The sequence below is a fragment of the Siniperca chuatsi genome, linkage group LG14 (assembly GCF_020085105.1).
Source record: "Siniperca chuatsi isolate FFG_IHB_CAS linkage group LG14, ASM2008510v1, whole genome shotgun sequence".
NCBI lineage: Eukaryota > Metazoa > Chordata > Actinopteri > Centrarchiformes > Sinipercidae > Siniperca > Siniperca chuatsi.
Genome location: NC_058055.1, coordinates 257,471 through 284,989, shown reverse-complemented (window position 1 = coordinate 284,989; position 27,519 = coordinate 257,471). Strand labels below are relative to the sequence as shown.

Below are 27,519 nucleotides of genomic sequence, written 5' to 3'. Positions count from 1 at the left end.
TCTGTAAATTGTAAACAATACAAATAGTGAAATAGTGCAAAAGATACATATGCATACACTGCATGAAGTGGGTGGTTATGTACAGTATATGCATGTATATACCGTATGTCTACATGGAGTATATACAGCATGCAGGGTTTATATGATGATATGTACCTGTTTAAATAGTGTGTATTTTAAACTGTAAATATATAATTTATTGTATTGTAGGTGAATGGGTGTTTTAGTGTTTCAGGGTTATTGACAGTATATGACTGAACTATTCATCAGCATGATGGCGTGTGGGAAGAAACTGTTCTTGAGTCTGGTTGTTTTGATGTACAGTGCTCTGTAGCGCCTACCAGAGGAGAGAAGTTGGAACAGGTTATGACCAGGGTGTGATGGATCTGCAGTGATGTTTCCTGCCCATTTCCTGGCTCTGGACATGTGTACCTCCTGAATGGAGGGCAGGTTGGCACCAATGATTTTTTTCTGCAGTCCTGACTGTCCATTATAGTCTGTTTCTGTCCTGTTTGGTGGCTGATCCAATCAAGACAGTGATGGATGTGCACAAAACAGACTGGATAATTGTTGTGTAGACCTGGATCAGCAGCTCCTGAGGCAGGTTGAACTTCATGAGCTAGCACAGGAACTAGGCTACACCCCCTGCTGGGCATTTTTGATGGAGTTGATGTTTAGGTCCTGGGAGATTGTGGATCCCAGAAACCTGAAGATTTCCACAACAGACACAGTGCTGTTGAATATGGTGATGGGGGCGGTGTTGGGGGGGGGGGGGGCTCCTCCTGATGTCCTTCAGGTGGGCCAACACCAGTCGGTTGTGTGATGTCGGGGCTGGTGAGGGGTGTGAATGTTGGCTTATCAAACCTACAGTAACACATTCCGGTCATTGGCCAGTTGATGGTTCTCCACAGCGTGGGTGGATGATTTCCTGTAGCTGGTATTGTCCTGCCTTCCAAAACCTATTTTTCAGCTTCTCAGTGTAGCTTCTCTTTGCTACTCTGATCTTCTTTGTCAGTGTGTTTCTGGCCTGGTTGTACAGGATTCTGTCCTCACCTCTGTAGGCCCCCTCCTTGGCCTGACGAAGCTGTAAACCAGGGTTTGTTGTTATTGTATGTGTAGAACATTTTAGTCTGCACACCACGTCCTCACTAAAGCTGATATAAGATGGTACAGTGTCAGTGGGTTCATCTAGGCCTGAAGCCTCCTTCTCACGAGGAGGAGTTGGAAGCCCAGCAGATGTAGTGTACTGTTCGGTATGTGCTCACCAAGCCAGGTCTCAACTGTTGAGAAGCAGCAGTTCATCCATTTTGTTGGCCAGAAAGTGGACATTTGCCAGATGTATTGATGGGAGTGCAGTTCGAAATCCTAGCTGTCACAGTTTAACCAGTGCTCTGGTGCCTTTCCTCCGCTGATTTCTTCTGCAAGTCGCATGGTGAATGTAAGCAGAAAGGGAGAGCTTAAAACTAATAACAAATAATCAAAAACATAAAAAAGTACCAGAAAGCACAACACTGAGGCTGGCATCTTGATTGGTTTATAAGAGTTGCCACATTATCCTTTTGTCATTGAATGATATAAGGTACAGTGTAGATGATTAGTCTGCAGACTGTTTTAAGTCCCATCTGATGAAGCCGCGTTTCCACCCAAAGTACCCAGGAACTAAAAAGTTCCTTCAGCCTATTGTTGTCTGCGTTTCCACTGCGAGCTAAAGACCCGCAAAGATTAGGCAGATTACACCCAGTAGGTTACACCCATCACACAGCTGCATAACACTCTTGTTTTAAATTATTAAACACATCACCTGCAATTCTGCATAAGGACCTTTTCTTATTTTAACCTGTGCACTCTCACCTGTTTAAATACTGAGCTTACCGGTATATATTGTTATTGTGTTAATAGTGAAACGATAGTTGACAGCCACTACTTCCTCAGAGTGTTGTAAATATTAGAATGTGGTCACAAGCATAAACATTACGTGTCTTTTTACATATACAGTACTGCATATTTGTTTTCAGAACTAACAGCCACTACACACGCATTTGGTTCCACAACTATTTATTTATGTGAAGAAATATAAATGTACAAAATATAGCATTTGTGTGCTTAAGCAGGAGACATGGGACGAGGGCTGCTGGTGGTCGCAGGGGTAAACACACTAGTCTCTGCAGCCTGCAGTTCAGTGTGCCTGCCCGTTTAATCTATAAACGTTCACTGCGATGACATTAATTCAATTTAATTCAATTTTATTTATATAGCGCCAATTCATAACAGAAGTCATCTCATTAACAAGATATTATTTTGTACAATTGATTTAGCCAACCCTTGCCTTAACAAAAACCATGATTCTACATCATTAGCAGTTGGCGTTAGCATGTAGCTAAAGTTAGCTTTTGGCTAGGGTAGCAATAGCATGACAACAGTTAGTGTTAGCATTTAAAAAGCATCATGTGGGCTGTATGTGATTTTACCTTCAACCGACTACTCAACTGTTTCCGTGTCTTCCACCACGGCTTCAGCAGCGCAGTAGCTGAGAATTTTGTTATTGCAGCTGCACTAGAGAAAGCCAGCCTGTGACCCAGCAATGCATCAATCCAGATGGTCAAACCACTTGCTGCTCCGCGGGTCGGAACTCAACCAATCAGAAATGTTCATCACAGCAAGCCGCACCCTGAAAGCTCCTGTACTTTTGGAAAGTACTACCCCCCGAGCAGGGACCATTTGAGAGGTAAAATAATGTCCCTGATTTCATCCAAAGTTTCCTAGTCCCTTGGGAAAGTTCCTGTGGTTACGCAGCTAAATTATTTAATTATCTTTTGCAAATATTAATTTGAAGTTTTGGTGATTTTTACTTACGCTGAATATCGATTGTGACAGTAGCATCTTTTCCATGGGGGGCTGCTTTGTTTGAAGCTCGACAGGTGATCTGCTGACCTGACTCAATGTTGAAGGGAGACAGGTAGAGTGTGCTGACTGTGCTCTCCCTCTTACCATCCCGCAACAAGGTCTGAGGAATTAAGGACAAAGGAGAGAAGTGTTTCAAAAATTTATATTCATGTAAGAGCATAATTTCATTAACATGTAAATAAACACACAGAACTTTGGTAATGGTCTGTTTGAACTTGAGTTCATGGAGCATAAATACATTTATTTACTTCATTTATTTAAGGACCAGTGATATTGTGTGTCCCTCAATGAATAGTTATTATTCTGAGGAAGTGTTTTCTCAGAGTGGATGTTGCGGCATCTTTTAAATAGCTACATAAATGATTAATTCCCAGGAGAAACCTGAGTAGTTTGCAGATGTGACCACACATTCACACCTGAGAGCTGCCCAATATAAACACCACATTCAGCCCTTAAATCCACTTCAAAGCCAGGCAGTGGTAAAAGGCTGTCACAAGTTCAAGCAGAAACCACACAAAGCCCAAGGCTGTTTTTATGTTTCAAAAATTGAACGTAATAGGTAAACAATTTCAAGTTCAAATGAAATTATAAACTGATGCTGGAAAAAGACCCACACATTATTTTCAAATGTCCATAATCCTAATTTATGAATGTTTAAAATGTTTATACTATAGAAAATAGATTTTCACAGAAAGCACTCAACTCTTATAACTGTCCCATAAAACTATCCTAAACTGTTCTATCCCCTTCCCCCAAACCCCTCCTCTCTCTCTCTCTCTCTCTCTCTCTCTCTCTCTCTCTCTCTCTCTCTCAAAAACCTAACACAGCATTGGCGGATGGCCGCCCACCATTGAGTCTGGTTCTGTCCAAGGTTTCTGCCTCTTAAAGCAAGTTTTTCCTTGCCAGTGTCGCCAAATGCTTGCTCATGGTGAGATTTGTTGGGTCTCTGTAATTAATATTATAAAGAGTACGGTCTAGACCTGCTCTTTAGGAAAAGCGCAATGAGATAACTTCTGTTGTGAATTGCCGCTATATAAATAAAATTGAAGTGAATTGAATTGACAAGAGTACAGGTAGTGAGATAACAAAATGCAGTTAGCATCTAACCAGAAGTGCAAAAAGCAGAGTAATGTACATATGTTTAGAGGTATATAAAATAAAATATGCTAAGATATATACAGTATTAACAGTTTTAACAGTATGAACAGTGTCTAATGAATACACTAAGAAATAAACAGACATCTGCAGCAGTTACAGTAGGCAGTGCAGGTGTATAAAGTATAAAATATATAGTGCAGGTGTAAGTACAAGTAATTCTAATAGTATGACATTATATACAGAATAAACAGCTGGTGGTATATGAATATGGTGTATACACTATGGGATAGGATACGTACAGTATAGACAGTGGAATAAATATGAATACACTAAGTCGGATATATACAGTATGGACAATAGTATAAAATGTATGGGTATGTGAGAGTGTATATAGTGCAAGTTAAGTGAGAAAATATGCAGTAGTATGTAGTAGTATGGCAGTACTGCCAGGACTCAGAGAGGACGCCAATAAAAGTGACAATGGGCCAATTTATGACCCTCACTAATCCACCTTCAGGATGATATCTGGACTTTGTCAATAACCCATGCAGGGAACAAGGAACAAAATAAACTAACTTTGCAATTCAGAGTCAAATGTAAATTAATTGATATACCATGTTTAATTAATGTTATAGGAAAAATTTAAGTTTTATTTCAACATGCTGATTTTGATGCAGGAACAAAAAACTCAACCAACAGGAAAGCCGTGCACAGATCCACCTGTCCATAAAAGATAAAGATGTGAGGTGCATATATGCTAGAAGAATATGATCTATAAAGAGTATGGTCTAGACCTGCTCTATAGGAAAAGTGCAATGAGAACTGTTATAAATTGCAATGAGAACTGTTATAAATTATATAAAGTTGAATTGATGATTGGTTTTTTAATAGTTAACGAAATAGGCAATGTGAATATGCATTTACATATCAAATTAATTGATCATTGCTTGCAATAAGAGAAAATGTTGAAATGCCAACTCTGTAAGAGGGGGTGGGGTTGTTTGTTGGAAGGCAACACACACTTTCATGAATAAAATGGGATATTATCCACTTGTACTCAGTACTTGTTACTTTTTAACAGGTGGGATGGCCCAATGGGTTTCTTACATAAAGAACAGTTCTTGGAGACTATTGCAGTCTATTGCTTTGTCACATCAGCATGTCAACATCAGGTTCTACACTCTTCTTATACTGCCAATTAAACATAACATATTAGTCAGTACATTTTGATTCTGTTTGGCAAAATTACTTTCTTTGTTCCTTCAGCCCTACAGTCCTGGTGTAATGGTTGTTCATTTGATGAGGTCCAGAGCATGGTTGAGGGGTTGAGTTTCAGTTTACCAAGTCAGTGAGGGTCATAAACTAATAAAACGGCTTAGCTTAACTTTCAGCTGCAACTCCACATTCCTTTGAGTCTTCCACCATAGTGTGAATCATATTTCAACAGGACATCGGATTAGTTTGACTTCAAGCAGGTCTGTCGTAAATAGAGATTATCATTCAGCCTTCCATTAGTGACCTCTGGAGGTCCTGTGAAAAATGTTAATTATTTTTATCAATAAAGATACAAAACGTTCATCTGGATCGGGGTTGATCATGCTAAAGTCCCCCCTTTGGCAACCAGATGGACATTGTACATCCAGAAGACATCAAAGGTGGTGATCAACAGAGCAACGTGGCAGGTAACAAATGTACCTTTCTGTGCTGGATTGATGCTCCCCCTCCCTTTTTGTTATAAATAAAGTGAACAAACACGAAACCGCTCTCGGGACTAATTTGAACTAAACTGAAGTGAAAACAAAAAATATTAAAATAAAATTAAAATAAGGATTTTCAGTTTTATTTAATTTTATTTATATAGCGCCAGTTCATAACAGAAGTTATCTCATTGCACTAATGAATTATATAAACTATAATAACTTGGTTAATAGTCAGTTGAAGATAAGGGACAGAGACAGTGGTTGGAGGAAAAGAGTTGATTTAAGATATATAATTTATCAAAACACTAAAGTTAAGGCACTGTTAGGATTAAATATGGGTATTCAAACAAAACATATCAAACTGTTAAATTGGATGACAGATGTTAGAATGTTGAAAATGTTGAATACATGTTAAATGGTATTAAGGGCTTATAGCTCATGCTACAAGATATGTATAATTTAATGAATAATCAATTTCTAACCTAATACTTGATTTTCATTATTTCGATCTTTTTTTTTTTTTTTGAATGTTGGTCAGACCAATCAAGCATGATACTTTGGCATTTAAGTGAATGTGATATAACCTCTGTGTTTTGAGGCGTTTGCAAATTAGCAATCAATTGATTAATGGAGAATCAGCAGATTAATTCATACTGAAAATAATCATTGGTTGCTGTACTATACAAAATAATTAGCTGCGGTTGGGCTACTCCTGCCTTAAAATTACTGCCTGAGTAATAATAATCTAAAAATGTATTATATCATAGTATATTGCATTTTCTTTTGCTTTGAGCAATTTTACTTTTGTTATTTCAAGTGCATTTCTTGATTGTACTTACACCCCTCTACTTTAGTTACATTTTCCATGCATGGCTTAAACCTGTAACAATTCACTTCAATTTTATTTATATAGCGCCAATTCACAACAGAAGTTATCTCATTGCGCTTTTCCTAAAGAGCAGGTCTAGACCGTACTCTTTATAATATTAATTACAGAGACCCAAAAAATCCCACCATGAGCATGCATTTGGCAACAGTGGCAAGGAAAAACTTCCTTTAAAAAGGTAGAAACCTTGGACAGAACCAGACTCAATGGTGAGCTGCCATCCGCCGCTGCCGTGTTAGGTATTGAGAGAGAGAGAGAGGGAGGAAATGTTGTTAAAATGCAAATACCACCTAGATTTATTTTTTAATAGAATAGTAATCGTAGTGTTAATATTAATAAATTAGTAATAATAGGAATGAAAGCTATAGGAAAAATAAGTAAGTCAGTATTAGTAACAAAGCCAATAACAAGAGAAGAGCTTGATAACTGAAGGCTCTGGCTCCCATTCTACTTTTGGAGACTCTAGGAAGCACAAGTAACCCTGCATGCTGGGAGCGCAGTTTTCTATTCGGATAATAAGGTATTATGAGATCTTTAAGATACGATGGTGCCAGACCATTACAAGCTTTGTAGGTGAGGAGAAGGATTTTAAATTCTATTCTGGATTTTACAGAGAGCCAGTGCAGAGAAGCTAATATTGGAGAAATATGAACCCCTTTCCTAGTTCTTGTCAGTACACGTGCCACAGCATTCTGGATCAACTGGAGAGTCTTAAGGGACTTATTCGGGCAGCCGATAATAAGGAATTGCAGTAGTCCAGCTTAGAAGTAACAAATGCATGCACTAATTTTTCATATAATAATTCTAATTATATATAATTTGTCTACAATGAAAAGTTGTAACAAGCAAATGGCAGATATATTTTAGGAGATAGTTAAGGGGAAAATTAAGTGTTTAAAATGTTAAATGTCAACTGAAAAACAAAAGCTGTTTTGTCATTTTACCTCTTCATTCAATTTGTTTTTTCTGCATTTGGTGAATGAAAATATTTCAAACATGCACCCCTTTTCATTAATCTGACTGCAATTAAACGTGTCGGCTTCATGTCTGATGAAATGCACCCTGGTCACTTTTCTCTAAAAGTTACGTATTCCATGTTTGAAAAGGCCAATAAAAAACAAAACAATGCCTCGTCCCAGACCACCCCACCTCCCTCTATCAGCAGTAGCCTCCAAGAAGTGAATCTGTTCAGATTAGCAACAGAGGGAGTTCTTGATAATATTAATTGGCAGTTTTCTGTGTCCTACAGACTTTATTCCAGAGTTACTGTTTTGCTATGGTATAACCCCCAAATTAAAGCATACATTGCGAAAACTTGAAAGGAAATGGCATTCCGACGCTGTTTGTTGTTCAAGAGTGGCTTGACACAAGGAATGCGACAGCTGAAACCCATGTCTTGCATACGTCTGTGCGTAGTCGTTCTTGAAGCACTGACTCCAGCTGTAGTCCACTCTTTGTGAATCTCCCCCACATTTGTGAATGGGTTTTGTTTCACAATCCTCTCCAGGGTGCGGTTATCCTTATTGCTTGTACACTTTTTTCTACCACATCTTTTCCTTCCCTTCGCCTCTCTATTAATGTGCTTGGACACAAAGCTCTGTGAACAGCCAGCCTCTTTTGCAATGACCTTTTGTGTCTTGCCCTCCTTGTGCAACTGTCAAGTCAGCAGTCTTCCCCATGATTGTGTAGCCTACAGAACTAGACTGAAAGACCACTTAAAGGCCTTTGCAGGTGTTTTGAGTTAATTAGCTGATTAGAGTGTGGCACCAGGTGTCTTTAATATTGAACCTTTTCACAATATTCTAATTTTCTGATATATTGAATTTGGGATATTCCTTAGTTGTCAGTTATAATCATCAAAATATAAAATAAATAAACATTTGAAATATATCAGTCCATGTGTAATGAATATAATATACAAGTTTCACTTTTTTCACTAGTGAAATAAATCTAATTTTTGATGATATTCTAATTATATGACCAGCACCTGTATGTATGTATGTATGTATATATATATATATATATATATATATATATATATATATATATATATATATATATATAATTAGCTTCACATTAGCTTTATATTGGGTGAATAAATGTTAAAAAGGGAAGCTAAAGGGCAATGAGAATGCTGAGCTTTCAAGTTTCATCAGGAGTCATAACACCATCAAAGCACATCATGTTCTGATCCCCCTGATCCTTGTGTACTCTAGTGTATTTGCCCTTCCTTGTGTTTCCTGGCTGTCCCCTGTCCATTGTTGTGTGTGCATATGTGTGTGTGTGTCCGTGCTCTGGTCTGGCTTCCTGATCTCCTGTCTGCTGCTGATCACCGGCACACCTGACTTCCATCATCATCAGTCTCCATCGCTTATCTACCGGGCTCTACCACACTACCAGTACCAGACCGTCTCCGTACATGTGTACGCGTACTTCGTAACGGCTCCAACGCCACAGTAAGATAAGTGTAGATTTATTCTTGTTTGTCTCTGTTTTGTCTCTGCCACAGACTCACGCTCTGCCAGTGATCGCACAGATAATCTATCTGCATAATAAAGACTGTTCCAACTATAGTAACTCTGTTCCGTGGGTTCTGTATTTGTGTTCAGAAATCAGGCATATGACACAGACAACCTTATCATACTTTAGCAGTTACCTAGTGTTTCTATAATGGTGACAAACATTAAAAAATATAGGCTACATAGAGTATTAGCAGTTTGAATTAAACTGAAGTTCACTGGGAAAATATTACGCCAAACTCCCTTTAAGAAATATGACATTAACAATTCCTCACATGTCAGCAAAAACACATAACTCTAGAAACTCTAGAAAAAGATAAAAGGCGTCATATGTCGACAGTCTCGTCAATTTGGCATCAATATAATCCATAAAGAAACTATTTCCGTACTTACATACTCTCCGTACTTCACATATTTGTGGGATCAGACCGTGGGAATGAGTTTCAAAGATTTTTCACTAAAATATATGCTGGTTGGTGGATCCTTGTATGTGGAAACCTTTGACAATGAAGCTGATTCTGATTTCAGATACACGTTAAATTAAAAACACACGATAGAAGGTGAATTAACAGTGTTATGAGTCTGTGAGATGGTATTTGAGTAGTTTTTTCAGTCGTTATCAAAGTAACTCCCCGGTTTGTGGCTTCCCATTTGTTGTTGGAGATACAGTAGGAACAGAGAGGTTTCTTTGGTTTATTTCTATTATTTCAACACAAATTTGCTGTTCAGATGGTAGCATTATCATGGGAAAAATATATGGTGCGTCGGTTAGTTTGTCAGTCTCATCAGGCTTAAAAGAGACATACAGCTGTATATCATCAGCGTAACAGTGATAAGAGATGTGCTAATGATATGACCTAAGGGAAGCATATACAAAGAAAATAATATAGGGCCCAAGAAAGAACCCTGAGGCACACCACAGGAAAGATAAGCAGTTTCTTCACCTGTAGGGACCAAGCAACTCAGAAAAACACCTATCCAAAAGTTTCAGTAGAAACCTCCATCCATACTAACACTCACTCAATTACGTACATTGGGCATGCACGTGCCGGTGTGAACAGGACAAAAATAGTAAGGCAGGGAAACGTGACTGCTCTTCACAAAATCCTTCCAGATAATGCTGTTTTTATTAAAACATTGTAAATAGCATTTTGTTTGTCTCTTTTCCATCATTGTATTTTCAAAGTCTTTTTTTTGTGTCTTTCTAAATATAGACAATATAACATCCATTCCGTCAATGTACAAACTCAAATACTCACAATATCACACACATACTCCGAGTTCACATTAGCCAATGATGCTTATAGCCATAGCATTACATATGTACTCATTTAGTTGGGCTATTCTTTAAAGTGCATTTGAATTTTAATTGCTTTACAGCAGAAAGCTGATTCTAAATAACACATGAATACACTAACTGCAGGCTAAGCTAAGCTACTAGCAAACCTTTAAACATTGAGGCATGAAAACAAATCCATTACAGACAACAACATCCATGAAAAAGTACTTGTAGTCACAACCTTGTACATTCAAAGAATGTTTCCCGTTTTTGTTGATGTAGTCTGTGGATTAGCATAACTTTACTGTGTGTTTGCTGGAAGTTGACGACAAGATCCTTTACTTTGGGCTCTGTATTGATGTAGTCTGGACCCAGGAAGATGGTGATGGTCTTACAGATTTGTCGGATGATGACTGAAACAACTTCTTGGTATAGTCCTTTTGAAAATACATCGACACATGCTAGTTTTTGTTGTTGCTCCTTCCACATCTGGACATACGAAAGTTTTCTCGCCATTCCCCAGGAACCACAACTTCATTAATAAAATTATCCCACCAGGCACTAGTTCTTCACCCAAAACCGGTGCTCAATGTAGGGCTGATAACGCAGCTGAACTTGGGAATTGTCACAATTCGCTCAAATAATAGCTTGCCTCCTGCGCATGTTGGCAGAAGTGTTGAATTTTAACTGCACAATAGCTGCTAGCATTGACAACAAGGTCAGCATAGCCTGTTATCCATATTGAATTAGCCATGCTTTGTGGCTTTTTCTCCCGGAAAAGGGTTGCGTGATAGGGGCATGACAAATCAGAGAAGGACACATCGTTACTGATGAGACCCAATCAAGAAGCAAATGTGGGTGTTTGCATCATCATTCCAAAAGCCTCAGTTTTTGCCCGTCCAGACTAAAACGCAGTAGTGTGGATGCTAGGTGTTAATGTAGCAAAACTTAGATATAGACCTATAGTTTTTGGGAAGGGATGGATCAAGGTTAGTTTTTTTTTTCAAAAACAACTGCTGAACAACTGCATGTTTAAAATAAGCTGGTACACAACTAGATTGCAGGGAGCTCTTTATAATAGAGACCAGGCATGGACCAATAGACCCGAGTATGTTTTTGAGCATGGAAGTTGGTAAAATGTCTACAGGGTTTGACAAATGTTTCAGACTGCCCACCAGATGAATGAGGTCTTGCAGGTAAATAAGAGCAAAGCAGTCCAAAATTGATGGCCGAGTTGGATAATCAGAAAAGGGAGTTACTGCAGTCATGATTTGAAAAAACAGTGTGACACTGTTGTTGATTGTGGAGACTGATGGAGACTTCACATGATGCACCTCTTTCCTCTCTCCTTCTCTCCCTCTGCATTTTTATCCCATTACTGCATGTTACTAACTCAACATCTTCTCTCTCCTCTCTCCTTCTGTCGCTTTCAGTAGGTATTTCTGCCTTTGGAGCTGCAGAGACTGGATCTGTGGTTGTGGGCTGCCTGCTGCCCCCGTGTTCCTGCTCGACAACTGCTACTACAGTTGTTGTTATTGGCTCTGTTACTGATGCTGACATTAATCTTCCTATAGCTGTCATTCCTATTATTGCAAATGTATTAATATTAACGCTATAATTACTATTCTACTATATAAAAAATAATAATTCTACGTGGCCTTTGCATTGTGCCTCCCTAACCCTATCCCCTTCCCCCAACCCTGCCCACCATTGGGTCTGGTTCTGTCCAAATTTTCTGCCTGTTAAGTTTTTTCTTGCCACTGTCGCCAAGTGCTTGCTCATGGTGGGATTTGTTGGGTCTCTGTAAATAATTTTATAAAGAGTACGGTCTAGACCTGCTCTATAGGAAAAGTGCAATGAGATAACTTCTGATATAAATAAAACTGAAATGAATAGTTCCTGCTGCCACGAACTACTTCGGACCAGGATTGTTTTGTGCAGAAGTTGGTCCTATAGGGTACGGAGGTAAGAACTGTGGTCTTGGGTCTGGCTCCTGTTCAAGCCCACTTGGCACCCAGCTGGGCCGGGACCGGTGCTGATGGGACGACACCACTCAGCTCCACGGCTCCCACAGCAGTGCTTACGGACAGGACTAAAGCAATGATTTAAAAAGCTATCGATCAACTTTTCCTTTTCTCTGATTTTATTCTCCAGCCGGTGGATGTTGCCTTCCAAACGTGAGTAAGCCAGATTATAGTTAATGTAACAAACAAGTATTTGTGGCAAAAAGGTCTTGTAGACTTGTTGAAATTTCTGCAGGTTTGTTGAAAGGCCTGTCTTGCCAACGCGTTCTCATTCCCAAGTCGTCAAATACCGACGTTTTGTCACGCCCCTTGGCGTGCAGAAGGTACTCTTTAGTGCCTGTATGAGATGCAGCGAGCTTTCAATATAATGTAATGTAATGTAAAAATATCCGTGGCAGTATTAGATGCTCAAAGGAACTGCTCCGGCCATCCATTCACTCCAATATTAACCTGACCGCGGCGCTATAAGACCATTGGAGAACCAAGTACCTCACTGTTAATTCCCACGTTAGGGTTTTCTTTCAGTGATATCCTCAACATTTCTCAAAACTAAAACACGAAAGTGTCCTTGATAATTCAACAATAAGAGAAGTGTGCAGATAATTTGTTTGCTAATCACAAGTGCATTAAAAATGAGCTCCTTCATGTGTTATTTCAGTTTTGTAACCAATTGGATGCCAATATTGTCTACATGTGAGTTTTTATTTGAGGATTTGGAAATAAAAATATTAGTTTGTAACTGAAACATCAGTTAAATTTGCTTAAGGTAAAATATTACATTTTGGAATAGAGCAAATCTGTATTATGTATGAATGATTGATTTTAGATAGTTTGGACGAGCGATGTCTTCACAGTCAGCTTTCATTCTAGCTCCAAACATCATTCTGGCGCCATTTGTCCCACAGTACAAACTGACAAGACAAAAACCCCTCAGAGGTCTATCAAAGCCCTTCTCTCTCTCCGCCCCCCTCTCTCCCTCTCTCTCAACCCAACACGGCAGGGGTGTGTTTCTACCTTTTAAAGGAAGTTTTTCCTTGCCACTGTTGCTAAGTGTTTGCTCATGGTGGGATATGTTGGGTCTGGGTGTAAATAATATTATAAAGGTCTAGACCTGCTCTATAAGAAAAGTGCAATGAGATAACTTCTGTTATCTTTCAGTTGTCAGGTCATCAGCATTTGCTGCTCGTGTCTTTCATCAGTATTCCTGCCTGTGTTCCTCGTGCCATACCGGTTTATCAGTTTAGTTTTTGTATTTCTCCTTTGTTCTTGGATTTTGCCTCAGCATGCTCCCTCTGCTTTTGTTGTCTGCCTGTTTTTGTTTTTAAAGCTTGCTTTTTATTTCTTCAACCTGCCTGCCTGGAGAGCTTGCTGGGCTTACCATGGAGCCAGCAAACCTCCAGTCTGCTAGAAACCAGCTTGCACTTCAGTCGATTAAGCTTAGGTTTGTGAGCCTAAACAAAACAATTTAGTATAGTCATATCATTATGTTTGCGTAAAACTTCAATTAATAGCCCAGGCTTTTATTTGCTTCAGTCACTGAACTCAACCTGCCTATATTTGGGACAGGCATCTATATGGTACAGGCCTTCAATTCCTTTCACACAAAACTTTTGCTCAGCAAAGATGGGATATACTATCAAACTATTAAACCAGCATGAATATTACTTAAAATATAAAACTATAAAAATGAGACACATTAAATACACACATGCGCACCCATGTTTGGACAGTCATTGAAACAATGCTTTCCCTAGCCCCTTATCCTAACCTTAACTGTCACAACTAAATGCCTAAAACCAAGTCTTAACCCTCAAAAAGCAGTCTCTACCCATGGGGACCTCAATTTGTGTCCCCATGGTGACACAAGTCCCCATGGGTTAGTGTGCATTCAGGTTAAAGTCCCCACCGGGGATATAAGAACATGAAACACACACACACCATTTTGTTCTTTAATTTAGTGCATTTTAGTTAGGTTATATCTTGTTTGTTTTTGCTTTTGTTTATCTTTTAAATAAATGCTTGTGTATAATTATACTGGTTTCTTTAATGTTGCATAAGAGTGAATATATCGCCAACCTCTTCTATGTAGAACTCCAAATCCTTCAACCTACTAGCTACTGATGGTAATTTTGGTTATAGTTATTAATTTAATTATTAATCAGAGTTCCAAATTGGTAGTTTAGTGTATTTGATGAGACTAAATTAATTAATTGGCTATCAATTAATCTTCTTCAAGAGCAGGGCCCTGAAGTGAATTTAACACAAGTTCTATTATTAATTAATTAATAATAGTAATAATAATTATTCTATTATCTAATATAAATATTGATGCCGTTTAAACCATAATTCCCTACAGCATGAAAAAGACACGACTACAGCAACTGTTAATTAAAATCCATAACATGGTAAGTTTGCTACGGTTACAGACAGGCAGGGGACACAGAGGTGGATAGGAATGTTCTTTATTGGATGATAGCCAATAACCAGGAGTGGAGAATGTAGAGATAGGGAAAGTGGATGTAGGGAGGTCACTGGAGGTAAGCAGGGACTGGAGAAGCCATGGAGGACTGGAGAAACCACGGGAGACTGAAATGAAGCGATCTAGCAGTGGGTTGAGGAGTCCTATGTCTGAACGTGGTCAGACAATGACTCAGGTGAGTAGTGTGTTTTTGTACCGGCTGTGATTGGGACTGATGGGGAGCAGGAGTGTGATTGGGAGCAGGTGTGGGTTATTACTGGCTGTGAGGCCTGGCATATCTGTGACAAAGATTAAATAGGAAAACAGTAGTGGAATCTCAAACAACAATATGTATGAGTGAACAATGTACGTTCAAAGCTGTGTACAAATAATGCTATGACTGTGAGAGGGAATGGATGAGAATTGCTTGTGCAGCTTGATGCACAAAACTGCATTGTTATTGGCCACAACAACTAATGTCAACACTCAGCAACAGAATGTCTTCATGTTTCATGTAGAAGTGATGAAATGTTAACATACAAATAATAAAGAACTGCTGCAATCTAAGGATGTTTTTCCAAAAGTAACGTGCATACCAAATTGTTGACCCTGTAGCTTTGAAAAACACCAACAGGTTTATTTTACATCAGTCTATAAATACAGGCTGGTGGCAGGTGTCCTAACAGGCAGAGCAAACAGAGGAGAAACACACAGTCAATTAAGTGATTAATAATGTTAAAGTACACCAAAACATTTTATCCAAACAACAGCAATGTAATCAGTACACGCCTTAGTGCCTGATGGGTAAGATTCTTTTGCGAGAGATGACAAGACAGAACACACAGAGTTACGAGTCGATCTTCAGTCATGCAGGATTTATTATCAGCTGAGGAGTAGTACAAGGAATACTAAAAGAACCAAGAAAATGTTAATGTATATATACCATTCTAGACATTGACCTTTAACCTTTGTTGGGGCCACCCTTCTTGGTTACCTTCAAAACATATTAATCTTACTTTCCTGGATCCCCAAGACACATCTGAAAACTCTTTTTCATTTAGGGCCCTGTCCTTTACATTTCCTCATGTCATTGCTAATCCTGGAGCCCCATAATGTTCCAAACAGATGTTGTCCCAGTCCGATTGATATATTATAGATAAACATAGTCTAATTTATAACACATGCAACTTCAACATGGATTGACCGATATTCAACCTAACAGTGCCAAATTAAATAATCTAAATCATACACTTTGTGTAGTTTGAGAATTAAATAATTTAATGGGCAATTACAGCAGTGGCATGTATGCACAAAGATGTGGACATCCGATTTGGAGAACAGGATCAGGTGAAAAGGCACAGGAGAAACCTTTCCAAAAGCACGTAAAAGTTATTTTAACAATTAATTTATTGAGAAGTAAATGTCAGACACAGCATGAACAACTTTATGCAAACAGCTACAAATTCTAACACAAACAACTATAATTAATAATAATACCAAAACAGTTATAACACAACTAATTATATTCATGGTATATTCATAACATTGGGGGAACATGGTAGAGGAAGTGTATGGACGAGACAAATGGATCGACTGTTGCTCTCTACTGGTTGTTAACAACGGAGGTAAACACATAGACACTTGCTAGAGAGGGAAGATCATTTCTCTGCATGACTGGTGTCATCAATATTTCAGGTACAGCACTCTCACTGAAGTCAAAATCTAATTCATCTGACATGACAACAAGCAGGGTTGAAAAGAGTACTAGAATATTTGACTCAAGTAAAAATACTGTTACTTTAAAGACATTTTACTCAAGTAAAAGTTAAATTACTTGTGTAAAAATGTATTCACATAAAAGCAAGTAGGCTGAAATGTGTTAAAATGTGGTCTGTCACCTGTTTATCATTCTGTCACTATTCTAACGTGCATTTTTAAGGGGGGGGATACATATGATAGACAATGTTATAAGATAGAACTATTACACATTAAAGAACACCTTTAGGCTACAAAATAAAGTGCATGTGACGGACATTTGCAGCCATGCATGCAACTGATTATCGATTATAAATATGCATCTGCCTTCCTCAGTGTAGCCTTTCTAGAATTAACCACTAAAGAGGACAAAACTCTAAAAGTAGCTATGGACACTGCAGCAGGTGCAACAAGCATTATTAGGCTACATAAATTATATAACCTGCCACTTTAACAGCAGCAAAAAGCATCACCAAGGCAGCCAACAGATATGTATAGACAATATAAAGTTGACAGCAGTTACAGCTTACAAACACACACATTAAAGAAAAAAGTGAGCCAGCAGAGTTTTCACTCACCACATAGAACACACACAATGCTTCATTGCTAGCAATGCAGTGGTTGTTGATGTTCTGATCTAAATGGTAAATTACTACATTTATATAGCGCTTTTATCCAAAGTGCATTACTAGGTTTTTGCCTCTCATTCACCCATTCACCCACACTCACATGCTGACAGCAGCAAGCTAGCATGCAGGGTGCTGGCCAGCCATCGGGAGCAATTTGGGGTTTAGTGTCTTGCACAAGGACGCTTTGACATGTGGACAGGAGGACATGGAACCACCAACCCTGTGATTAATGGACAACCCGCACTACCTCCTGAACCACAGCCGCTCATCTGAAGAGAGAGTTACTATAGTCAGTGAGTTTGTTGTACTCACCTGTCTGAATGTCATTCTCAGAGCTTAGAGCACTGCAAAGTCCTCCACTCTCTGCTCTACGTTCAGCTTCTCTGCTTGTTCATTCTCAGTGCATAATATAACCAGTCCACTGAGCCTCTCTGGTCCCACTGTGTTCCTCCAATTCAAAAAGTTTTAAGCTGAATGAATGCTCTGCAGTCACATCTGGGATGAACAAAAACAGCAAAGGTCTCACACACACTCACTGAAGGTAGAAGTTCCTCAGTGAACGTAGAAGTTACTGCTGGAGGATCCACCATGAGCATGTTAGCCAGACCCAGCAAGCACCTGTTGGTCATGCACCATTGTGGGTGTGTTTGGGTCACTTACAGTAGTATGCTCGCCTGGTGATGCATTAAATCAGTGATTAATTAAGGTACATGTAACCTTTTTTTTTTTTTTTAAATCTATGCCGAAATACAATAATGCTAATCTTCTAACCATAATCCATAATGATGTAATTCTTTATTTTATTGCATATTTTTGTACTGTTCACAAACTGCTTTTTCCAGTGTGTTAGCTGAGTGCCACCTCTCTGGACATGGAGCTCTCTGGAGCTCTGCCCTCCTGTGGCCACAGACACACCGGCAGCCTCTTCTGATTGGCTCCTTTCTTCTGTTCCGCTCTCACATAGTTTATCAGAACTTTTTCACGTGGCTTTTGTTTTTACTCTGTAATGGATGTGACTTGAAATGTAGCAGTACAATGAGTACTGTACAATACTTTAGATAAAAAATACTTAAGTAGAAGTAAAATGACTAAAATCACTCAAAAAATCACAAATACACAAAAAACAACTTTGTTACAGTTACTAGAGTAAATGTAATTCATTACTTCCACCCCTGGGTACAAGACCCATTTTTAAAGGCTGGTTATCACTTCAGTGTCAGCATGGGGCGGGGTGGTCTAGCGCTCAGTGAAACTGGACTTTAATGGCAGGACTGATATTGGCTCACATCTGCCCTGCCAATGTGCCCTTGAGCAGTACACTACCAGCTCCTACAATGCAGGGCTGTAGCTGTCCTTGACCTCTGACCTCCATCAGAGGTCAAAAGCTTTGGGATCACCTGGCTGCTGGGCTCTGCTTGTTGGTGCCAGTCCTTCCTTTGTGCTCCCTCAGTCAGGCGACTCCTTTAAAGACAAATGCTGGCAGCAGGTGTGGGCAACACAAAGGAAGTTGTCTTTGGGACAGCTTTCGGTGGCACACAACCATGCTGTGAGAAGCTTCAGTGCTTAAGATGCGGTGAGTAGGGTACTTTAACAACACCTTCTATCTTTCAGGACGTCCACTAGCATCTCAGAGTCAGTGTCATTTTTAACATTGCTGTATTTCAGGACAATTGTGTTAAAGGACCTTTGAGAAAGTGATCCACGGACATGAATATCCTAGCTGTTTAGAGCAAAATGTATCAGTATGTTGCAGGTATGCTGAGTGAATATTCCACCAACTCCATGATGCCAGAGTTAAAGTGCAGGGAGTTCCATAAGGTGCGGATCTGTGAGCCAAGACAGTGTTAGGAACCTAAAGGTAATTATTTTTAAAACCCTGCCACTGGTCTGACATCAGCAGGGTCTTTAATCTTCTACCTCTTTGTGGGCAAAGGAATTATTCTGAAATATTTGAAGTACACAGGAGCTACACAAACAAGCAAGTATGGAAAAATAATGTGTTTGACAATTCATCACTGGCAAACTGGCTCTCAAGTCATTTGGCTGATCTATGGTCAGGCACAACTCCTATAGCACATCACCTGTTTATCATTCTGTCACTATTCTAACGTGAATAGAAAGCACTGTGAACGTTACTTTTGCAGTGAATATTTTGTAGATCAAGAGATCATTCAATTTAGGTTAACCCAGCAGCAACATTTGGAATTTAAAACTGAGAAAAATCTTAAATCTGCAGTGTTCTACCAGCTAATCTTCACAGAACACTCGCTGGTAAGGGGCTGGATGGTTTTAGTAAAAATGATCTAATACTGGTGGTACCACACAGCACCCAAACTCTCAGCAGAGAGGGCTGGTCTCATGCCATACCTTTGAGTACATGGCTCCACTCAGGACTATACCGTTGCGAATCCAGTTAATGGACGCAGCAGGTTTGGCGTTGTCTGCGTGACATGTGAGGTTGAGGTGGTCACCAGCCCGTAAACTCACCACCGGGGTTCCCACTATCACCGGGTCATCAGGAGGAACTGTGGAGGAACAGTTAGATGTTAGATCCCGCTATATTTAATGATTTTGTTACAGTATAAATGTTGTAAAACTAACACTAGAGGTACACATGGTGCAGAAAAACAAAAAAACATTGACCTCATACTAAAAAGTAAGATCTGCATCAGGGCTGGCAGGACTCAAAAACAAACCTAGAAAGGACTCAAAGACATACCTCTGCCAAGGAAGCACAGTTCTCTAAAATATTAATAGAAAATGTTTTTTTTATCTGCATCTAAATACAAAGTGATAGACAGTCATGCTTACTGACTGATGTTGGTCATGATTTTTGGAGAAAACCTTTTTATATATATTACTATCCATACAGAACTCACAGTGGATGTTTGTTAATAACTTATTTTCTCTCATCCAAATATTTTTGCATCATAATTTTTTAGTGACTACTGAAAAAAATATTTTAAAAAAAAAGTCAGACATTGTTGTAGTTAGCCTCTAGTCCCCCCTGATCCCTGTGTGCTCTAGTGTGCTTTTCCTCTCCTTGTGTTTCTTGGGTGTCCCCTGTTCGTTGCTGTATGTGCCTGTGTGTGTGTGTGTGTGTGTGTGTGTGTGTGTGTGTGTGTGTGTGCATTCTGGTCTGGCTTCCTGGTCTCCCACCTGCTGCTGATCACCGGCACACCTGACATCAATCAGTCATCAGTCACCACAGCATAGCTACCAGGCTTTACCACACTACCAGCGCCAGATCGTCTCCGTACACTTGTACGATACCTATGTTATGGCTCCAACCTTGACCTTGAAAGTTAAGTAAATAGTACGCACTAGTTTTTGCCTCGTAACTTTGTCTGTTTCTGTCACAGAGCTATTCTCTGACGGTTAGCTCAGCCACAGTCTCCTCTCGGATCTCTGTAAGACTGTTTTTCTGTACCAGCTGCCACGCTATACTAGCCAGCTGCCTTGCCTGCTCTGCCAACCTCACCTCCTGAGCCAGCTGCCTCTCGGGTACAACCTACTTCCCCCACGGATCAGCTGCCTGGCCGGTTCAGCACATCCCACTACACCAGCCAGTCCATAGTCTGCTTCCCCTGTCTCCGTCCGGAACGTCGCAGCGTCATTCACGACCCGGACCGGCCCTGTCCTGAATCGACAGAGAACTACGCCAGACTTCTGCACAGTTATTATAACAGTTACATTACTAAACCCAGCTCTTTTCCGTTGTGTTCTGCATTTGGGGTTCTTTGATCTTGCAATACGACAGACATGGGTCTGAACAACACAGATTGATTTATAATGCCCTGAATCCAGGAGAAATTTTGTTTCAATGGCTTTAAATGTTATGAGCCAAAACGTAAAGTAATTCATAAACCATTCCTCAAATTCCCTTGAAATATCCATCCATCCATCCATCCATCCATCCATCTTCTTCCGCTTATCCGGGGCCGGGTCGCGGGGGCAGCAGTCTAAGCAGGGACTCCCAGACTTCCTTCGCCCCAGACACTTCCTCCAGCTCCTCCGGGGGGATCCCGAGGCGTTCCCAGGCCAGCCGAGAGACATAGTCCCTCCAGCGTGTCCTGGGTCTTCCCGGGGCCGCCTCCCGGTGGGGGACATGCCCAGAACACCTCCCGAGGGAGGCGTCCCAGGAGGCATCCGGATCAGATGCCCTAGCCACCTCAGCTGGCTCCTCTGGACGTGGAGGAGCAGCGGCTCTACTCCGAGCTCCCCCCGTGTGACTGAGCTCCTCACCCTATCTCTAAGGGAGCGCCCAGCCACTCGGCGGAGGAAGCCCATTTCGGCCGCTTGTATCCGCGATCTTGTCCTTTCGGTCACTACCCAAAGCTCATGACCATAGGTGAGGGCAGGAGCGTAGATTGACCGTAAATCGAGAGCTTTGTCTTTCGACTCAGCTCCTTCTTTACCACAACGGTCCGATACAGCGCCCGCATCACTGCAGACGCTGCACCGATCCGCCTGTCAATCTCACGCTCCATCCGTCCCTCACTCGTGAACAAGACCCCGAGATACTTAAACTCCTCCACTTGGGGCAAGGACTCCCCACCCACGCGAAGAGAGCAAACCACCTTTTTCCGGTCAAGAACCATGGCCTCAGATTTGGAAGAGCTGATTCTCATCCCAGCTGCTTCACACTCGGCTGCAAACCGTCCCCAGTGCATGCTGCAGGTCCTGGTTTGAAGAAGCCATCAGAACGACATCATCTGCAAACAGCAGAGATGAGATCCTGTGGTTCCCAAACCGACACCCTCCGCCCCCTGACTGCGCCTAGAAATTCTGTCCATATAAATTATGAACAGAACCGGTGACAAAGGGCAGCCCTGGCAGAGTCCAACATGCACCGGGAACAGGTCTGACTTACTGCCGGCAATGCGAACAACACAGCTCCTGCTCCGGTTATACAGGGACCGGACAGCCCTTAGCAAAGGGCCCCGGACCCCATACTCCCAGAGCACTCCCCACAAAGCGCCCCGGGGCACACGGTCGAATGCCTTCTCCAGATCCACAAAGCACATGTGGACTGGTTGGGCAAACTCCCATGAACCCTCGAGCACCCGATGGAGAGTATAGAGCTGGTCCAGTGTTCCACGACCGGGACGAAAAACCACTCTGCTCCTCCTGAATCCGAGGTTCGACTATCGGACGAATTCTCCTCTCCAGTACCCTGGAATAGACCTTACCGGGGAGGCTGAGAAGTGTGATCCCTCTGTGATTGGAACACACCCTCCGGTCCCCCTTCTTATACAGAGGGACCACCACCCCGGTCTGCCAGTCCAGAGGCACTGTCCCAGATCACACGCGATGTTGCAGAGACGTGTCAGCCAAGACAGTCCCACAACATCCAGAGACTTAAGATACTCAGGACGGATCTCATCCACCCCGAAGCCTTGCCACCAAGGAGCTTGCCAACAACCTCAGTGACTTCGGCCAGGGTGATGGATGAGTCCGCCTCCGGTCCCCAGCCTCCGCTTCCTCTTCGGAAGACGTGACAGCGGGATTGAGGAGATCCTCAAAGTATTCCTTCCACCGTCCGACAACATCCCCAGTCGAGGTCAACAGCCCTCCACCCGCACCGCATAAGGTGTTGGTGAAGAACTGCTTCCCCCTCCTGAGCCGTCCGGACGGTTTGCCAGAATTTCTTTGAGGCCGACCGATAGTCCTCCTCCATGGCCTCCGAACCTCTCCCAGTCCTGAGTTTTTGCCTCTGTGACCGCACGGGCTGCAGCACGCTTAGCCTGCCGGTACCTGTCAGCTGCCTCGGGAGTCCCACGAGCCAACAAGGCCCGATAGGACTCCTTCTTCAGCCTGACGGCATCCCTTACTTCCGGCGCCCACCACCGTGTTCGGGATTGCCGCCGCGACAGGCACCAGAAACCTTGCGACCACAGCTACGAGCCAGCCGATCGACAATGGAGGTGGAAAACATGGTCCACTCGGACTCAATGTCCCCAACCTCCCCGGGATCTGGGAGAAGCTCTCCCGGAGGTGTGAGTTGTAGACCCTGCTGACAGAGGGCTCCGCCAGACGCTCCCAGCAGACCCTCACGATACGCTTGGGCCTGCCAAGTCTGTCCGGCTTCCTCCCCGCCAGCGGATCCAACTCACCACCAGGTGGTGATCGGTTGACAGCTCCGCCCCTCTCTTCACCCGAGTGTCCAAGACACGCGGCGGAGAGGTCAGATGATACGACAACAAAGTCGATCATCGACCGCCTAGGTGTCCTGGTGCCACGTGCACTGATGGACACCCTTGTGCTTGAACATGGTGTTAGTTATGGACAAACTGTAACTAGCACAGAAGTCCAACAACTGAACACCGCCGGGTTCAGATCAGGGGCCGCCCTTCCGATTACCCCTCTCCAGGTGTCACTGTCGCTTGCCCACGTGGGCGCTTGAAGTCCCCAGTAGAACAACGGAGTCCCCGGGTGGTGCACTGTCTAGTACCCTCCCAGGGACTCCAAGAAGGCCTGGTACTCTGCACTGCTGTTCGGCCCGTAGGCCGCCACAACAGTGAGAGACCTGTCCCCACCCGGAGGCGGAGGGACGCGACCCTCTCGCTCACTGGGGTAAACTCCAACACGTGACGGCTGAGCTGTGGGGCTATGAGCAGGCCCACACCAGCCCGCCGCCTCCCCCGCCGGCAACGCCAGAGAAATGGAGCGTCCAGCCCCTCTCGAGGAGACGGGTTCCAGAGCCCAGGCTGTGCGTGGAGGCGAGGCCGACTATATCTAGCCGGTAACGCTCAACCTCCCGCACAAGCTCAGGCTCCTTCCCCAGCCAAGTGACATTCCATGTCCCTAGAGCCAGTTTCTGTGTCCGGAGATCTGGTCGCCGGCCCCCTGCCTTCGACTGCCGCCCAGATCTCTCTGCACCGCCCCTTACGGATCCTCCCGCGGGTGGTGGGTCCACGGGAGGACGGCCCCACGCCGCTCCTTCGGGCTGTGCCCGGCCGGGCCCCGTGGGGAAAGGCCCGGCCACCAGGCGCTCGCCGTCGGGCACCCACCCCAGGCCTGGCTCCAGGGTGGGGCCCCGGTAGCGCCAATCCGGGCGACGTAACTGGCCTTGATTTTAAATAATCCATAAGGGTCTTCTGCTCCCTTGAAATATGTGAGCAGTATTTAAGATACCCTCCTAACAGACAAACGAACATACAGGACCAAAACCATAACCTCCTTGGCAAAAATAACAACATAAAAATATAATTCACTACATGTGCCACACCAACAGGAAATCTAACCTTTGGCCTGTGAGGTCAGAGAGAACAAAACACTAAACATAAAATACTAAACATACAACACTGTTCATTGTATGTACCTAAAGCTGAGATCTTTCAAAATGTTTCCAGCTAGCACTTTTGCATTCCCTTGAGGTGTGTATTTGATGGTTTTAGGGTTTCTGTAATGAGCTGTGAGTGTGCATGAGGCCTAAAGCTCTGTTTCTTAGTGTAATCTAATTAGCACTTTTGCTAATAATAATTCACAGCAAAGAGTTTTGTTTAAACAGAACAACTTCTTTATTTTCTCATTTATCAACTGTGCCATGTACTATCGTAACAGTGCCAATATATAATTGTTCTGTAATCCTTTAGGTGGAATAAAAATGTTCAATTTGTGCTCAATATCTGAACAGTACTGAGTCCATGACATTGCACTTTGTATCTATAGTGACAGATCACTTTAAAATAGAGGCTCTGATACTTCTCAGTTTGTGCCTGATCTGAATGCTGTAACAGTACCTAAAAGCTTTGGAGATATTTTTTGTAAGTTTTGCTCAGATATAGAATATCACTCAAATGCTGCATTGAGCAATAAATTGTTTCAGTTTGACCTTATTACAAACATTGGACAATTTAAATCACCCCCCCCCCTCTCTCCCGCCCATCATTGAGTCTGGTTCTGTCCAAGGTTTCTGCCTCTTAAAGGAAGTTTTTTCTTGCCGCTGTTGCCAAATGCTTGCTCATGGTGGGATTTGTTGGGTCTCTGTAATTAATATTATAAAGAGTACGGTCTAGACCTGCTCTATAGGAAAAGCGCAATGAGATAACTTCTGTTATGAATTGCCGCTATATAAATAAAATTGAATTGAATTTTGGGATTTCTCAAGAGGATCAGAAACGTTGTTTTTCAACTGTGGCAGAAGTTTTGCTTACAATAAAAAAAAACAATTCATCATCCAAAACAATATCTTTATCATTTTAGATTAACCTTTTAGATTACACTTGTATGTGTATGTATACACTCTTAACTTCACAAAATCTGTGAATACTGTAAATACCACACAGGAGTGATTACTCAGAGGCAAAAGCCAAATAGAACTTCAACTTTGAGAAATGAGCCAAAACGCAGGATAAAGCTAATGGTAGGAGCAGAGACCAGGCTGCTCAAAGACCCTGATTATGTTCTTGTGTGAATGTGGAGCTGATCAGCCTGGATTGTATTCATATTTGAATGAATTATTGATTGACTCATCTCATTAGATAGCAGATCTGGGGCAAGCCTAAATCAAAGGGAACATGGAGATGGCACATCCTGAGCACTGGGAAGGAAAAGAGAGAGCACCAGTTCAACACAGATCTCCCTTTAAAACTCAACATGTACTTCACATGCACATTTCAACAAACTGGAGACCGTCCTGATGCATACTACTGTATGTACTTTTAACTTGCAGCTTACAATTGTCATTACACAACTGTGTCATTTCAGTTGAAAAATGGATTTGTGTACTTTCAAATGTGGAGCAAATGATTTGATAAACTGTAGAAATTTGGCTGGTTTTCTAAATTTGCAGATGTCATTTTAATGCATGTGGATTTTTTGTATCCGCTCCCATTTGCTGCCAAAATCAATTACAGTGGGGGGGCACTGAAAGAGAAAAATACATTTGATTGGTTGGATCTGTCGTCTTGGCTTTCATTCATAAGCATGATGTGCACTGACTAGATAATAAATGGTAAATGGACTGTACTCGTATAGCGCCTTTATAGTCTTCTAACCACTCAAAGTGCTTCACACTACTAATGGCAAGTGTGAACTGCTCATCAGTCCAAATTATAATAATATAATTGTAAATAATAAACTTATTCACACATACACAGCCCTCAGGAGCAATTTGGGGTTCAGTGTCTTGCCCAAGGACACTTCAACACGTGTGCGGGGGGGATGCCAGGATCGAACTGCCGACTTTCCAATTAGTGGACGACCCGCTCTACCTCTAAGCCACTGGCACCCCAGATAGTTCATACGAAGTGTGGCACAGTAGGGTTTCTCCTTAAATTATTTTCATGCTGTTTAGATATGCAGTACAAATAAGTGTAATGGATTTCTCTTATTTGGGACTGAGGTACTACAGCAGCTGCTGGCCATTTGTACAGGATACACACTGAACACACACACACACACACACACACACACACACACACACACACACACACACACACACACACAGTGTGACAAAATGAAAAAACTAAGTTTGCAAAACAGAGAAATTTTCGCCAATAAAATAAATAACCCCTTATTTATTCCTACTATCTAATTCTTTCTCTAGACTAAAATGAAAAAAATTCCTAATTTGTTGGATTAAAAATAATTAAATAAAATGAAACATTTCACACTTGTGATTGAAGCTTTCTAATCAGCAAATAAAACCAGGAGGTTAATTTATAGTTGTATATTGTAAATATTTGTATTTATTTATATTTTATTTATGTCTCACCAGTTCCAGCTCAAATTAAATGTATGTGTATAGCACCTTTTCATACAGATGCAGTTCAAAGTGCTTTACAAGATAAAAACAAAAAGGAAAAATAAAGTGAAGAACAGAAGCATTAAAAGCTGCAGAGAGACAAAATAAATCCATAAGAACAGTAAAGATAATACTGGGATGGAAGAGGTATTCAGAACCTTTACTTAAAGGTATGCGATTCTGGAGAAATCCAATACCATGACAAAGCTAACAGCCAGAGAGGACGAGACTTTCCCAGAGCCAGCAAGCCAGCTCCAGACAGTGATACTCACAACTCCTGCTACTACAGCTAACATCACAACAGCAGCATATCTTGATAAATTAGAAAGTAAGCTGAATATCTGTGGGCAAGTCATTTAATGTTACCTGATACACAAATCATGGCTGGAATAGTGCTGTGGGGCTCGGTCTGAGCCACTTTGTTGTATTGTATTTGTGTTTCCCATTTACAGAGCCAGGGCTGTGTACAAACATCAGATTTATTTAGCGCACACACTGAACAGACAGCTAGAGAAC

At 41.7% G+C, this 27,519-nt stretch overlaps 1 protein-coding gene across 5 annotated transcripts in view; it reads right to left on the bottom strand.

Moving 5' to 3' along the window:
• LOC122888246 (kin of IRRE-like protein 3) overlaps positions 1–27,519 on the bottom strand; it is a 301,529-nt gene that overhangs the window by 86,957 nt on the left and 187,053 nt on the right. For 4 of the 5 annotated variants that reach the window (XM_044222437.1, XM_044222434.1, XM_044222436.1 and 1 more), the window contains 2 exons: positions 19,620–19,777; positions 2,854–3,004 (listed from right to left, as the gene is read on the bottom strand). In XM_044222437.1, coding sequence (XP_044078372.1) covers positions 2,854–3,004; positions 19,620–19,777 — 309 coding nt within the window. The remainder of the gene's footprint in view (positions 1–2,853; positions 3,005–19,619; positions 19,778–27,519) is intronic. The other variant, XM_044222438.1, reaches the window with a different exon arrangement.